This window comes from Aquarana catesbeiana, linkage group LG01 (genome assembly GCF_042186555.1).
Source record: "Aquarana catesbeiana isolate 2022-GZ linkage group LG01, ASM4218655v1, whole genome shotgun sequence".
Classification (NCBI taxonomy): domain Eukaryota; kingdom Metazoa; phylum Chordata; class Amphibia; order Anura; family Ranidae; genus Aquarana; species Aquarana catesbeiana.
In genome coordinates this window covers 85266978-85281150 of record NC_133324.1, presented here as the reverse complement: position 1 = coordinate 85281150, position 14173 = coordinate 85266978, and the positions used below count along the sequence as shown (strand labels likewise).

The window sequence follows — 14173 nt, the reverse complement described above, 5'->3', positions numbered from 1 at the left end:
CCCTGCTGTCTCTGAGGAAGGAGGAGCGAGCGCCGCTGAATTACATAGAGCCGCAATCTCCTGCATACCCTGCACTCCGTCACTCACAGCCTCAGAACACTTTTTAAATAAAGGACCTGAACACTATAAAATGGGTAGTGAAAACCCACACTTTTTTTTTTTTTTTTTTTTTTTTTTTCCCATGGATGGTCTTTGCAACACTCAAAATATGATATCAGTTGTCTGCATCAGACCAGACAGGGCCAGAACTGTTGCCGCAATAATTGCAGGATCCATCTGTGGAAAAACAAGTCTCTTGGCTATAATTGCAGTTTGAGTCTGCCATGTTTTTAAAGCTGAGGGCCACCCTAAAAAAAAAAAATTGCATTTAATATTCTTAAAAAAAATAAAATAAAAATTTTTTAAAAAATTTGAAAAAAAAAAAAATTTTACTTACCAGAAACCCCTGTTGCTAGGCAGTCTTCCTAATCTGCCTCTTCCTATTTGCGCGACTCGCGCATGCGCAGTAGGAAACTTCCGTTCGTTAAGATGGCGGCGCTGGCAGCCAATCTGATGGACGGATCGGCTTCGGGGGGACTGACATCGCGGGCTCGCTGGACAGGTAAATGTCCTTATTAAAAGTCAGCAGCTACAGTGTTTGTAGCTGCTGACTTTTTAAAAAAAAAAAAAAAAAAATTGCGGCCAGAACACCGCTTTAAGGTGCCTCCTTTACAGTGAACCTGTGTAAAGTGTGAGCAAATTATTTTTCCTTTTAAACTCTCTTCAGTGCTCCCTAGAGACCTGCTAAGCCAGCTATTCAAATAGCAACTTAATCCACCATTACTTGCATGTGGTAGATTTACGCCGCTTGGGTATAGAGATTTGTAATGTGGGTCTGGCAGCATGCCGAGTATCACCTAAGTGAAAGGAAAACTCAGCAAGATTGGTGGAGCTGGGATGGGCCAGACCCTAAAGAAAAGTTGCTTTCCATCCAATTATGATTGTATTGATGAAGTTAGTTTAACGTGATACTAAAGGTGTTTATTATTTTTAAAGAAAAAAAAAAAAAAAAACATGTTATACTTGCCCTGTGCAGTAGTTTTGCACAGAGCAGCCCAGATCCTCCTCTTCTTGGGTCCCTTGCCGGTGCTCCTGGCCCCTCCCTCCTGTCGAGTGCCCCCACAGCAAGCAACTTGCTAACGGGACACCCGTCCTGTCGCTCTGTGTGTCCATTCAAACACAGAGCTACAGTTCAGCCCTGCCCCCTCTCTCTCCTCATTGGCTCACTGACTTTAAAAGCAGCGGGAGCCAATAGTGACGCTGCTGTGTCTCAGCCAGTCAGGAGGGAGATTGGCTGAGACACCGCATCGGTTGGCTGAGGCACTGTCTGGATAGAGAGGGGGCTCAGGTAAGTATTTAGGGGGTGCTGCTACACATTTTTTTTTTTTTTTTTTTTTTCTTAATGCATAGAATGCATTAAGATAAAAAAAAACTACCTTTACAACCATTTTAATAATTTTGCTGATGATATCGATTCGAAGTGGAAATAAGGCTTTAAAATAACCGGAATAGTATTTTGATGTCAGCGTGACCTTAAGCTAAAGATTTGTCCCGTTAGAGTATGAATTGGGTATTTATTGTATAAAACTTTCTTCTAGGTGATGGGACGATGCTTCTCGCTGCTAGCAAGGTGCTGGACAGGTCCAAACCCGTCATCGGAGTAAATACTGATCCAGAGAGGTAACCATTGTCCGAATTCACCCTCAGTCTGACCTTTTAGAAACGTATTTCGGATGGCAGTGTATTCTTTTTGGCTATAGAAAATGATTTTGTTTTAGGTTTTGGCTCAGGAATTTCAGCTTTGTACATTTTGAAACCTTTTCACCACAAACTGATTTTGATATGTTTACCATTACCTGTGGCAAAAAAAAACATTTTAACCTCAATGTATTCCCCTAATCCTAACCCATAACCTTAATCCAGCTGCAAATCATTACCTTTTTCATATAATTCTTACACTTGGTGTCACTAAACCCACATCCTAAAACTAACAAATCCTGTATTACAAGCTGTTCATAGTCACTGAGATTTATTCTCTGTATTCTGCAAAAAACCTAGTTGATCCTTCTGCTCGCTATCACCTTCTGTCCATGTCCTCAATTCAACTAGATATTTTGCAGCTGCGGTGGCAGCTCTGCACATGCTCAGTTTTCAGTGAGTTGCTAAGCTGAGCATTTCCTCTCTATCACATTAGAGCAGCCCATGTGACTATAGAGTCACACATGTGGAAGTATACACAGTGGTAAATGACAGCCCACTCCCTCCCTCCTCCATGCTCACTACCCATCTAAACACAACGGGGGTGGATATTACATGTACATTAATGGAGGCTTCACCTCCCTCTTCCACGACAAAGGCTGGTGGGGCCAAAAACACTTGCCTGAGTCCTCAATTGATCCAGCTCTGTGCTTGGCTGCAGCTCTTCTCTCCCATCTTCCTGATCTCACAGGCTACACTGAAAGCAGTAGGAGCCATTGGCTCCATCTGCTGTCAGTCAAATCCTGTGAGGGAACAGGGGGCGTGGCCAAGCTGTGTTGTGTACGTCTGGACACCCACAACCTGGCTCAAGTGTGCTTTAGGGGCACTCGTAAGGAGGAGGGGAGCGTGCTGGCAGGGCACTGCAAAGGAAAGGATAAGGGACTGGCTCTGTGCAATATAATTGCACAGAGCAAGTAAGTATGTCTTTTAGAACCACTTTAAGTTAAACCCTTGGCTTCTAGATAATCTGTTACTTCTCCCTTGTCCAGCAGCAAACCATGGACGAGGAGGTGACATCACTGTATTGCTTACCTTTTTAACAAGAAGATGTTGTCGTCCGTTCTTGCTGTGCCTTCTTGCAGAGGAGGGGGAATTGCAAAAATACCCGGACTGACTGACAAATTCTTTATCGGTTCATATGAGCACATTTAAAGAATATGTAAACTCAGTGTTTCATATTCTTGATATGTGTCTGCAGTACCATGTAATTGTATAAGAAAATATCCCAATCTCTTTGTATTGCTTGAGAGCACAGCGTGGTCAGTCCTCTAGCTGTGCTGGGAACTCAGCCTGCTTCCTTCCAATTTTACACTGTACCCCCCCAGCCTCTTTTGTATGTATGTATAATATGCCAAGAAATTTTTTATATATATAAAAAAATAATCAGTAGGGTGAGGTGCACTACAGTCTCAGATGGCCGTGCTTAGCAATCAAGCCCTCCCACAGGCTTTGACATAGAAAAAATCCAAAAACAAGGGATTGCTGCACAAACCGTATTTATTTTGAAATCTTCAAAAGGACATCACCACGACATCCATAAAATCAGGCATACATGTATGCCTGATTTTATGGATGTCGTGGTGATGTCCTTTTGAAGATTTCAAAATAAATACGGTTTGTGCAGCAATCCCTTGTTTTTGGAATATATATATATATATATATATATATATATATATATATATATATATATATATATATATATATATATATATATATATATATATATATATTTATTATCACACTCATAAGTTTACATACCCTGGCAGAATTTGATTTCTTGGCAGTTTTTCAGAGCATATGAATGATAACACAAAAACATTTCTTTCACTCGTGGTTAAGTGTTTGGCTGAAGCCATTTATTATCAGTCAACGGTGTTTACTCCTTCTTTTTTTTTTTTTTTTTAAATCCTAATGACAACAGAAACTACCCAAATGACCCTGATCAAAAGTTTATATAACCCAGTTCTTAATACCATGTATTGCCCCCTTTAATATCAATGGCAGCTTGAAATCTTTTGTGATATTTGTGGATGAGGCTTTTTCAGATGGTAAAGCTGCTCATTCCTCTTGGCAAAAGCCTCCAGTTCCTGTAAATTCTTGGGCTGTCTTGCATGAACTGCACGCTTGAGATCTCCCAGAGTGGCTCAATGATATTGAGGTCAGGAGACTGAGATGGCCACTCCAGAACTTTCACTTTAATCTGCTGTAGCCAATGAAAGGTCAACTTGGCCTTGTGTTTTAGATCATTGTCATGTTGGAATGTCTAAGTACGTCCCATGCACAGCTTCCTGGCTGATGAATGCAAATGTTCCTCCGGTGTTTTTTTATAACATGCTGCATTCGTCTTGCCATCTATTTTGACCAAATTTCCTGTGCCTTTGTAGCTCACACATCCCCAAAACATCAGCGATCCACCTCCATGTTTCACAGTAGGAATGGTGTACCTTTCATCATAGGCCTTGTTGACGCCTCTCCAAATGTAGTGTTTATGGCTGTGGCCAAAAAGCTCAATTTTGGTCTCATCACTCCAAATGACTTTGTGCCAGAAGGTTTGAGGATTGTCTCTGTGCTGTTTGGCGTATTGTAAGCGGGATACTTTGTGGCATTTGCGTAGTAATGGCTTTCTTCTGGCGACTTGACCATGCAGCCCATCTTTCTTCAAGTGCCTCCTTATTGTGCATCTTGAAACGGGCACACCACATGTTTTCAGAGAGTCCTGTATTTCACCTGAAGTTATTTGTGGGTTTTTCTTTGCATCCCGAACAATTTTTGCCTGGCAGTTGTGGCTGAAATTTTAGTTGGTCTACCTGACCGTGGATTTATTTCAACAGAACCCCTCATTTTCCACTTCATGATTAGAGTTTGAACACTGCTGATTGGCATTCTCAATTCCTTGGATATCTTTTTATATCCCTTTCCTGTTTTTATACAGTTCAACTACCTTTTCCCGCAGATCCTTTGACAATTCTTTTGCTTTCCCCATGACTCAGAATCCAGAAACGTCAGTGCAGCACTGGATGAAAGATGCAAGGGTCTGTCAGGATTCCAGAAACTCATTGACCTTTTAGATACACACACACACACACACACACACACACACACACACACACACACACACACACACACACACACACACACACACACACACACACACACACACACACACTAATTACAAGCACACAGATCACAGGTGAGGATGGTTACCTTTTTAATAGCCATTCAAACCCCTTTGTGTCAACTTTTGTGCATATTATCAGGCCAAAATCAAAGGGTATGTAAACTTTTGAGCAGGGTTATTTGGGGTGTTTCTGTTGTGATTACGATTTAAAAAGTTTTTGTTTTATCATTCATATTCTCTTAAAAATGGCCAAGAAATCATAAATTCTGGCAGGGTATGTAAACATATTAGCACAACTGTATGTACAATGTGTGTGTATGTATGTATGTATATGTGTTTCACAAACGTTTTGGCTATAATTTCTATATTTAATTGAATGTGTTTTACAAGGTGGGAGGTTTACAATCCCTTTTAAATGGTGGTGTATTTATTGGTTTGCCAGGAATTAACTTTTAACGTATTTTGTGTCTGGTCAGCGGGAGGAACCACAGAGCATAGCAGGTGATACAGGCATCTTGCTCTCCTGGAAGTGTGCCAGATGCTAAATAGTTTTGGCAAACTTCCTTTTAAGACGGCAGAGTTTATTGGTATGGGCATTGGGGGCGGTAAGTATTAGTGCTTCTCTTTTACAGGTAGAACGCTGTAAAAAAAAAATAAATAAAAAAAGGTGAGCAATCAGTCACTTTAACCTCCTCCTGCCCGCCCTATAGTAAAATGCAGCAGACAGATCCTCTTTTTCTGGGACGATGTCCTATGATGTTGCCCCTGTGTCACTGCTCTTGTGTGCCCGCGGGGACCTCGATCTCTGTAAAGAGCCAATGACGTGGATCTTTACCTGTGTGATCGGTTGTGTCCAATCACATGTAAACATGGAAGTGCACTGATGGAGTGTGAGGTGAGGAGAGCCCATCAGTGGCATCTCATTGCAGGGGAGACTCCTACAGGTAATCGGGGCACTCATCAGTGCAGCCCCATCAGTGGCCATCAGTGATGCCAGTCAGTGCCGCGTATAAGTGCCACCTAATTAGTGCCGGCTCATCAGCGCATATCAGTGAAAGAGAAAAATTATTTACAAGATTTTCTGACAGAAACGAAGAAACTTGCGACTGCTGAAAACTGAAAATTGGCCTGTGCAGGAAGGTGGTAAAAGTGCCCGGTATTGAAGCCGTTAAATTGCTGCTAAGCCAGTGGAGTTTCAGTGATGTAGTAGTGTCCACATCCATTGCTATATGCAGCAACCATGTTGGTGCAAATCACAGCACACCTGTATTGTGACGCCCTAGTTTGTGTTGCAGTGTGCCATGTTGCAAAAAATGTTACAGGCAATTTTTTTTTTGCTTTTCCAGCCATTTCAATGAATGACCTGCATAAGACGCATTAACACAGCATGCTGGACTACAATTCTATTGGCTCCTGATTTGTGCTTTGAATTGTCTTGTTTTATGTATGTTGCTTTTCATTATATATGTTATATTTCATATTAATGTGTACGCTTTCCACTTCATTGTCTGTGTATGATTTTTCTCCAAGGTCTGAAGGGCACCTCTGTCTGCCAATGCATTACACCCATTCCTTCCCAGACGCCCTGCACAAGCTTTATCGCGGTGAGTTCAGGTAGGATTCCTGGTGTGGCTGTAACTGAGGTTTCCATGACCTTCGGGTACTTGAAAGGAAAACATTTCTCTCTGATAGTTGTCATAATGAAACCAGATCCCTGAAATCCAGATTGTATCAACCCACATTGTAAGGCCTTGTCTTCCTGCTGGTAGACTATTTATTTATTTTTTTTATTTATAAAGCCAACTCCTCTGAATTTATTTACGTCTAGATCTATCCAGAGAAATTGTAGTTAATTGACATTAATACACACAGGTTGAACTGGATGGACGGGTGTCTTTATTCAACCTCACCAATTATGTACATTCGTACAAATGTCTTTTTGGAAATCATATTTGCAGAAAAACACAATATATGGGCTCTGTGTGACTTTAACCGCTTGCCGACTGTATAGCTTACATCTACGGTGGTAATGCGGCTCTCCTGTGCCAGATCACATACTAGTTACATGATCCGGCCCTAACGGGTAGGGGGCGCGCACATTCCCGGGGGGCCCAGCTGTGCTGTGATTATACACGGCAGATGCTGATCAGCCGGTGCCAGCCAATGGATGATGGCCAGCACCTGTTGATCATCAGGAAGACACTCAGGACAGGGCTCTGGCTATGGAAACAAGGCAGCGCTCTGTCCTGTCAGCAGGGAAGTAATGGATTTTCTTTCTCCGCAAAGCGGGGAATAAAATCCATCACTTGTGGTAAAAGCACCATACATACTGTACACAAAAACACCGGCACACAGTTAAAGTGGATGTAAACCCTCACATATACCAGTTAAGTGAACAGCCTCAGATGATACACAGGGATAAAACAAATCTCCCTACATAAGTTTTACATGTATATCTGCTGTCTTCAGATTTATATATTCTTTAGAAAGTTCAGATCATGTTAGATTTTCTGTTCAGCACTGCAATGAAGTCTGCGCATACAGCCAAGAAAGCTGATTGGAGGAAAGTTACACCCCCCCCCCCACTCCACATAGGCAGAGACTTTCAGCGCTGTTCTGTGAATAGATCAGCTCTCTGCTAATCTATTTATAGCACCCACCCTGACACAAAATTCAGGCTGGTTTTATCACAGTTGACGGAGAACTTGCCAGAAGTTATCATGCTTATAACCGAAGAACGGAGCAGGAGACAGCTACAGGACATAGGGCTTTAAAGAGAGATAAGAAAACACAGCAGATATATCTGCCCAGCTCAAATTTCATTAATGGGGTTTACATCCACTCTAACCCTTTTCATGGCCCCTGATGTTAATGCCCTATCTATCTATCTATCTATCTATCTATCTATCTATCTATCTATCTATCTATCTATCTATCTATCTATCTATCTATCTATCTATCTATCTATCTATCTGATACCTTGGTTCACGAATGCCTCTGTTCACGAAAAATTTGTCACGCGAACAGAAGAGTTCACAAAAATTTGCTTCGGTACAGGAGCCGCGGCCATCTTCCCTGCTCTGACAAGTTCATATTGAGAAGAGTATTGCAAGAGTAGTCTTAGGAGAACCTCTCCACTCAGATAGGGGTTTCTGACTACCATGAGGGTTGGCTCACTTAATTGTGAATCATGGAAAAACAGTTCATATGAATTCTACAACTTTATCATGCCCTCAGATGATCTTTTCCTGGATGCACAGTGGTGTTTTCTGGCCCCTAGATTAGTCATTTTAAATTGGGGTTTGGGATTGTTTCAAACAAAGATTAAAGAGGGGCTTTAGTGTTTTGGGTGCGTGCATGTGTGTATATATTTTTTTTTTTTTTTTCCTTTTTAGATGTATAATATGAAAGAGGTCAGCCTAATGTGAAAGACCGTATGTAATATATGTTTAAAATCCTTTTTTTGTACATACATTTCATAGCTTTGTATACAAAAAAGAGTTCAGAACGGATTACCCTGTATGATTGAACCCTATGGGAAAATTTGCGTCGGTCATTTCACGAATTACGGTTGGGAACCGGGGTATCGCTATCTATATATAGATATAGATACATAAATTTAAAAAATGGATATAAATAGATGGATATCAATAGATGGCTATATATACACACATAAATTTTAGTGCAAAAAATAAAACTGCAGAGGTGATTAAGCACCAAAAGAAAGCTCTATGAAAAAAAAGACATGCATTTCATTGGGGTACAGGGTTGCATGACCGCACTAATGTCAAAGTAACACAGTGCCGTATCACAAAGAGATGGTCAGGCACTGCCGACCTGCACAACAACTGCTAAAGTTCTCTAAATTGGGCACTGGGGTTAGAGCAAATCACTGGGGGAGATTTTATCCTGTCACAAGGCAAAGCAGTGCTGAACAAGAGCACTGGGACAGATTTATTACAAGCTTACAGCCAGATTTATAAATTCCTCCTTTGGCTGCTCTAATAAATCTGCCCATGAGGCGGTCTCACTGCCCTGGTTTTAAATGTTGTCCAATGTATTTTTTTTTTTTTTTTGCGCTGTGCATTGGTGAAGGTCTGAAGCCAGTCTTTGTACTCAATGTAAAGCCTGACATTACAGAAGTCTGTCCAGTGTAAATAAAGCCAGCTATCCGCCCAAGATTAAAGGGGTTGTAAAGGTTCGTGTTTTTTCACCTTAATGCGTACCCCCTCCCCGTTTTACTTACCTGACCTCTCGAACTTGACCCACGGGGATGTGCTGCCTCTCTGCCCGAGGTTCTCGGCTATTGATTGGATAGATTGATAGCAGCGCAGCCATTGGCTCCCGCTGCTGTCAATCAAATCCAATGACCTGAGCGCCGGGGTGGGGGGGGGGTTCGAGTCATACATTCAGCCTCTATGGACTTCGAATGCTGGACTCTGGAGTGCGTCTGCAAAGTAACCCCTAAGGAGAGCGCTTCTCCCAGGGAGTTATGTGATATGGGGGAAGGAGCCGCCGAGGGACCCCAGAAGACCAGGATCTGGGCAAGTATGTAAAAAAAGAAAAAAAAAACCCAGCCTTTAGTATCACTTTAACTGGGAGAACTTGGTGTCAGTGGCTGACCTGACTTCTCCATAGATTTTTATGAATTCATAAGTCACTGATATTTGTAGGTATTGGGCCAACAATCAGGACAGCCTATTACAGTAATCACATGCAGGCTGGTCATCTTTGTTTACAAACAAACCTCTTCAATAGCAGTGTACAGTTTCTGTGCAGAGAGAAATCATTACAGGATGTAAGGTAAATCATTTCCTTTGAGAATGTGCTGTGCTGGAATGTACATTGAAGCTGTGCTTGCAGAGCCCCGTGTACATTCCGAAGAAGACTGAGCAGGCCATACATTTCTTTTATTGCAGAAGAGACCTTGCATTTCACTTCTGCAATAAAAAGTCCCCTTCCGGTTTTTGAGATCTGGATTTTAGTTCCACTTTAGCTGTTTCAGTATGAAAATCAGTTAGTTTGGCCTGATGAATTCCTTAATGACCCCTGGCCACGGGAGGGTTAAATATGCATTTGGGTGGATAAGATCTCCACTTTACACTTTGTGTTGACGTCTGCTGTAAGAATCTGCAAGATCTCCTGTGTATTTCATTTTGCCTAATAGTTCTTCCTGGTGAACGTTTAGCATATTTAATATTGCTTTTATATTTGCTTACTAGCTGAAGGGCCATCTGGTGCAAAATACACCATGCTTTGCCATGCCACGGCCATGATGTGTATAAAAGTCCTTTTACCTTGGCGGCATTTCATAGTGGCGTTGTTAGTGAAAGGCCTGCCTGTTGAATTCAATTTACTCTGGTCAAGGTCACCACAAAGATTATGGTTTCCCCACTAGGTGGCAGTGGAGACAGCGAATTAGACTGTACCTTGAAGGCACTGGGATAAACTTCACACCTGTAGATTTACATGAACAGCAGCTAAGCCTGGAGCAGCATAGCAAGGCCCACAATACTGGAGGTCATCAAGAGCAAAGTAAGGTGAAGATCTAACTCTTTATAGTAAATGCTTCATTTTATAATGTATGATGTATATTCGCTTAAAGCTGTGAACTCCAGGAAAAGCAAATATTGTCTAAATGCAGGAGTCATGTGTATTATTTTTTTTTTTTTTTTTCCTTGGATCTTGGTGTGCTTTGTGTATTCTAGGTCTGTGCAGTAATTCCATGCGAAACTTTCCCCTGTGCAGGAACTTCCTGTAATAAAGACCGGTCACTGCTGCTCCCGCCTTATGCAGGGTGATTGGTCTAATCTCCGCTCCCTCCTATAGTTTTGTGCAGGCAGCCTGAAGTGGGAGGTGCTAGTGGGTCCCTCCCACAGCTGTGCCCTTTGCACAGAGTATGTGTAGCGCAATGATATCACTGCTACTTTTACATGTTGGCGCACATAAAATGTGTATATTTTCTTTGTTGCCATTGAATATACGTTCAACTTAAAACAAAATAGTTAAAAAAAAAAAACAAAAACCTAAAGAAGCAATTAGATACGTGAACTGTTTAAGGCTTGTCATTCTGTATAGCCAGTCTTGTGATCCAGCAGACTTGCCAGACAGCATAGCCAAGAAAGTATACCACTATTTTCTAATTACAGCTATCTTACCTTTTCTGCTCATTGGATGGTGAATTTGGCACTGCTGCTTCCATGTCCAATTCAGACACGCGAAAGAGGAAGACATGACGGTGAATGGTATTGCCTGCCTGGCTATACAGCATGCCAGATGTGTGAATCACAGGACTAGCTGAACAGCATTACAAATCCTTTTCTAGTATAAAGTAAGAATTCATACACAATGTATTTTGGAGTTTTTTTGTTTTCTTGCGACATTACACACCAGTCAAGGGATTGCTGCACTTAAAATATTTTATTCAATAATCACATACAAGTGAGTTACGTATCATTCCAGTTCCAACAGTTTCGGACTGTGAAGCTTGCACCCTTCTTCAGGGTTTTTTTTTTTTTTTGCTTTTTGTAGCGCTTTTATACTTTTGTAGATCTTGAAGTATGCCCAGTGTGAAAAGTTTAAAGTTTTTTTTTTTTTTTTTTTTTTTTTTTTTGCTTGTTTCAAGTAATGGCTAAATGTATAAGGCCCCTTTCAGACTGTCGGACCGTTCAGGTTCACCTGTTAGTTTTGTCAGCGGACCTGAACAGGCGCTCTATGTTAGCCTATGGAGCGACAGATGTTAGCGGTGACATGTCCGCTAAAATCAGACGGTTGGCCCTACGTTCGCATCCATCCCTCTCAGATCGGGTGAGATCTGATAAAAAAAAAGGATATGCTGTCCGTTTTCCTTCTGATCTCTCCATGGCAACCAGCGGCGCTCAACAAGCCCCTCCCCGCTCAGTGAGCAGAGAGGGACCTGTCATCCGCCGGCTCAGCGGAGATCAATGGAGAGATCTCCCGCTAAGCTGGCGGACTCTATGGCAGTGGATCCGTCTCGTGGGAATGAAGCCTAAGTTGGTAATGCTTATAACGATGCAGGGGTCATCTTTAGGGTTCATTCACACCAGGATGTGGTGCAGGAAACCTGCATTTTGGTTGTGCGATCTGCAGCAGGTGTCAATATTTTCTTAACAGCTCCCCAAATGCAGATTGTAAACGCAGTGCTTTTGCCTGCACCAGATCACATGAAACCGCAGTGCATGTCCTACTTTTGGTGGGATTTCAGCTCATTCAAATTAATGGGCTGAAAACCACACTGCTGTCCTGTGATTCCTGTGTGAACTGGCCCTTAAAGTGGTATTAAACCCAGTAAAAGCTGATCATTGTAAGCAGGCACCCCTGTCAGTAGTCAATGGTTTGTCTCAACCTTCTGCTACATCTGCAGGACAGCTTTTGTTCTGTTTAAAAAATATTTACTGGCAGGATCACCAGGTGAAAATAGCCTAAAAAATAAAACGAATGCAGCCATCACATCGAAGTATTGGTAAGCTGCTTAATAATTTGCTTTTGGGTTTAATTTAACCTTCAACACGCTTGGAGATTTGTGACAAGATGTTATATTATGTACATTAATGATGGAGTTGATATTGCACATGAGAAGATCATTTTAATCTTGTTCTAGTACAAATTCTTATTCGTGTCACGCAGCATCCGTAGCCGCTTCTGGACCTCACTTGTTGCCTGTAAGAGCGCTGAACGAGGTATTTATTGGAGAGTCTCTGTCCTCCAGGTAATTTTTAATGTTACTTCAAATGCCCAGTTTATAAACATGCATATATTCTATAACATTTTCTATATAGCAGAAAATTGTGTGTGTGGTTTTTTTTTTTTTTTTTATAAGATTTAAGCCATTGTAAGCACCCTCGGCAGTGCTATAGTTTGTCCTAACCCTTTTGTGGTGTGAACACTGATCGGGAACAATTTTCCAACTATCACATTCGACAAGTTGATCTAACGATCAATTTCTGTCAAACAAACTGCCATACACTGATCAAAATTCTTCTGGTCCCTGCTTGAGAGGGTAAGAGGGGAGCTCAGTTTGTTTTGCTCTATACCAGTGGTCTCCAAACTTTGTCCCTGGGGACAGTTGCGGCTCTTTACTTGCCTTTACTCGGCCCTTGAGGCGTAATTCCTGCCATTGACACCAACTATTTCTCCCCCTAATATTAAATATTGGGCATTGTTTACTCCCAATGGGCACAGTCCAGCCCTCTAAAGTCTTGGGCTACTTTCACACGGGGGGGGTAACGGTAAAGCGACGCTTTACTGCTGTTATAGTGGCGCTTTTAACCCCACTAGCGGCTGAGGAAAGGGTTAAAACCTCCCGGAAACGCCGCTGCCAAAGCGTTTTGCAGGCAATTTGGCAGCACTGCCCATTGATTTCAATGGCAGGGGTGGTTTAGGAGCGCTGTATATGCTGCTCCCACCCTGCCCCAAAGATGCTGCTTGCAGGACTTTTTATTTCCCCATCCTGCAACCACACTGTCCCAGTGTGAAAGCACTCAGACTTTCACACTGGGGAGGCATGAGAGGCACTTTACAGGCGATTATTTTATTTTTAGCGCTAAAACGCCTGAAAAGCGCCTTCATTGTGAAAGGGGTCTTAAGGATCATAAACTGTCTCTTTCTTTAGAACGTTTGGAGACCCCTGATGTATACAATATCTGAATGTTTTCCTTGTAAGTTAGACACTAAATCAGAATGAAATTGTGTTTTGTTAAAAATAAAGAAAAATGTGCCTTATGATTCCTGTTTAAAACTTTTGTGTATGTGGTCTGCTTACTAACGTCACGCTTAGCTTGTGCTAGGAATTGTCTTTTCAGCTTCTCTAATCTAATGGTTATATAGATAAAATATATTATAGAGACACAAAGTTCTTTCCACGCCATCTAAAAGTTATTTCTATAAAACTTTTCTGTTTATAGTATTCCATCTTCTTAGAGGTCAGCATGGAACTGAACTACTCTTGATTGCTGAATCATACAGTTTTCTGCCTTTGTAGCTTCAGGTGGTAGGCTGCTTTTCACATCACTACATATCTACATAAAATAGGTCTTGTAAGAGCTTGCTTGTCAATTGCCACTCTTCATTACAACATGGCCACATGTTCTTGATATCCCAGCATTCCTGTGTACAGAGGGAGCATGGCTCAATACAGACAGAATTAGGACTTCAACTCCATGATATGAAATACCCTTTTGTTCATTTGCGTTCTTTTGATTGCAATAAAATATTCTTTCAGTTTTTAGTTTACTGTAA

The 14173-nt window shown here is 41.6% G+C and overlaps 1 protein-coding gene across 5 annotated transcripts in view; it reads left to right on the top strand.

The window, feature by feature from the left end:
• NADK2 (NAD kinase 2, mitochondrial) overlaps positions 1 to 14173 on the top strand; it is a 54756-nt gene that overhangs the window by 27139 nt on the left and 13444 nt on the right. For 3 of the 5 annotated variants that reach the window (XM_073621227.1, XM_073621218.1, XM_073621244.1), the window contains exons 4-7: positions 1638 to 1719; positions 6446 to 6529; positions 10314 to 10450; positions 12563 to 12644. In XM_073621227.1, the coding sequence (XP_073477328.1) occupies positions 1638 to 1719; positions 6446 to 6529; positions 10314 to 10450; positions 12563 to 12644 (385 nt within the window). The remainder of the gene's footprint in view (positions 1 to 1637; positions 1720 to 6445; positions 6530 to 10313; positions 10451 to 12562; positions 12645 to 14173) is intronic. The other 2 variants (XM_073621252.1, XM_073621236.1) reach the window with 1 other exon arrangement.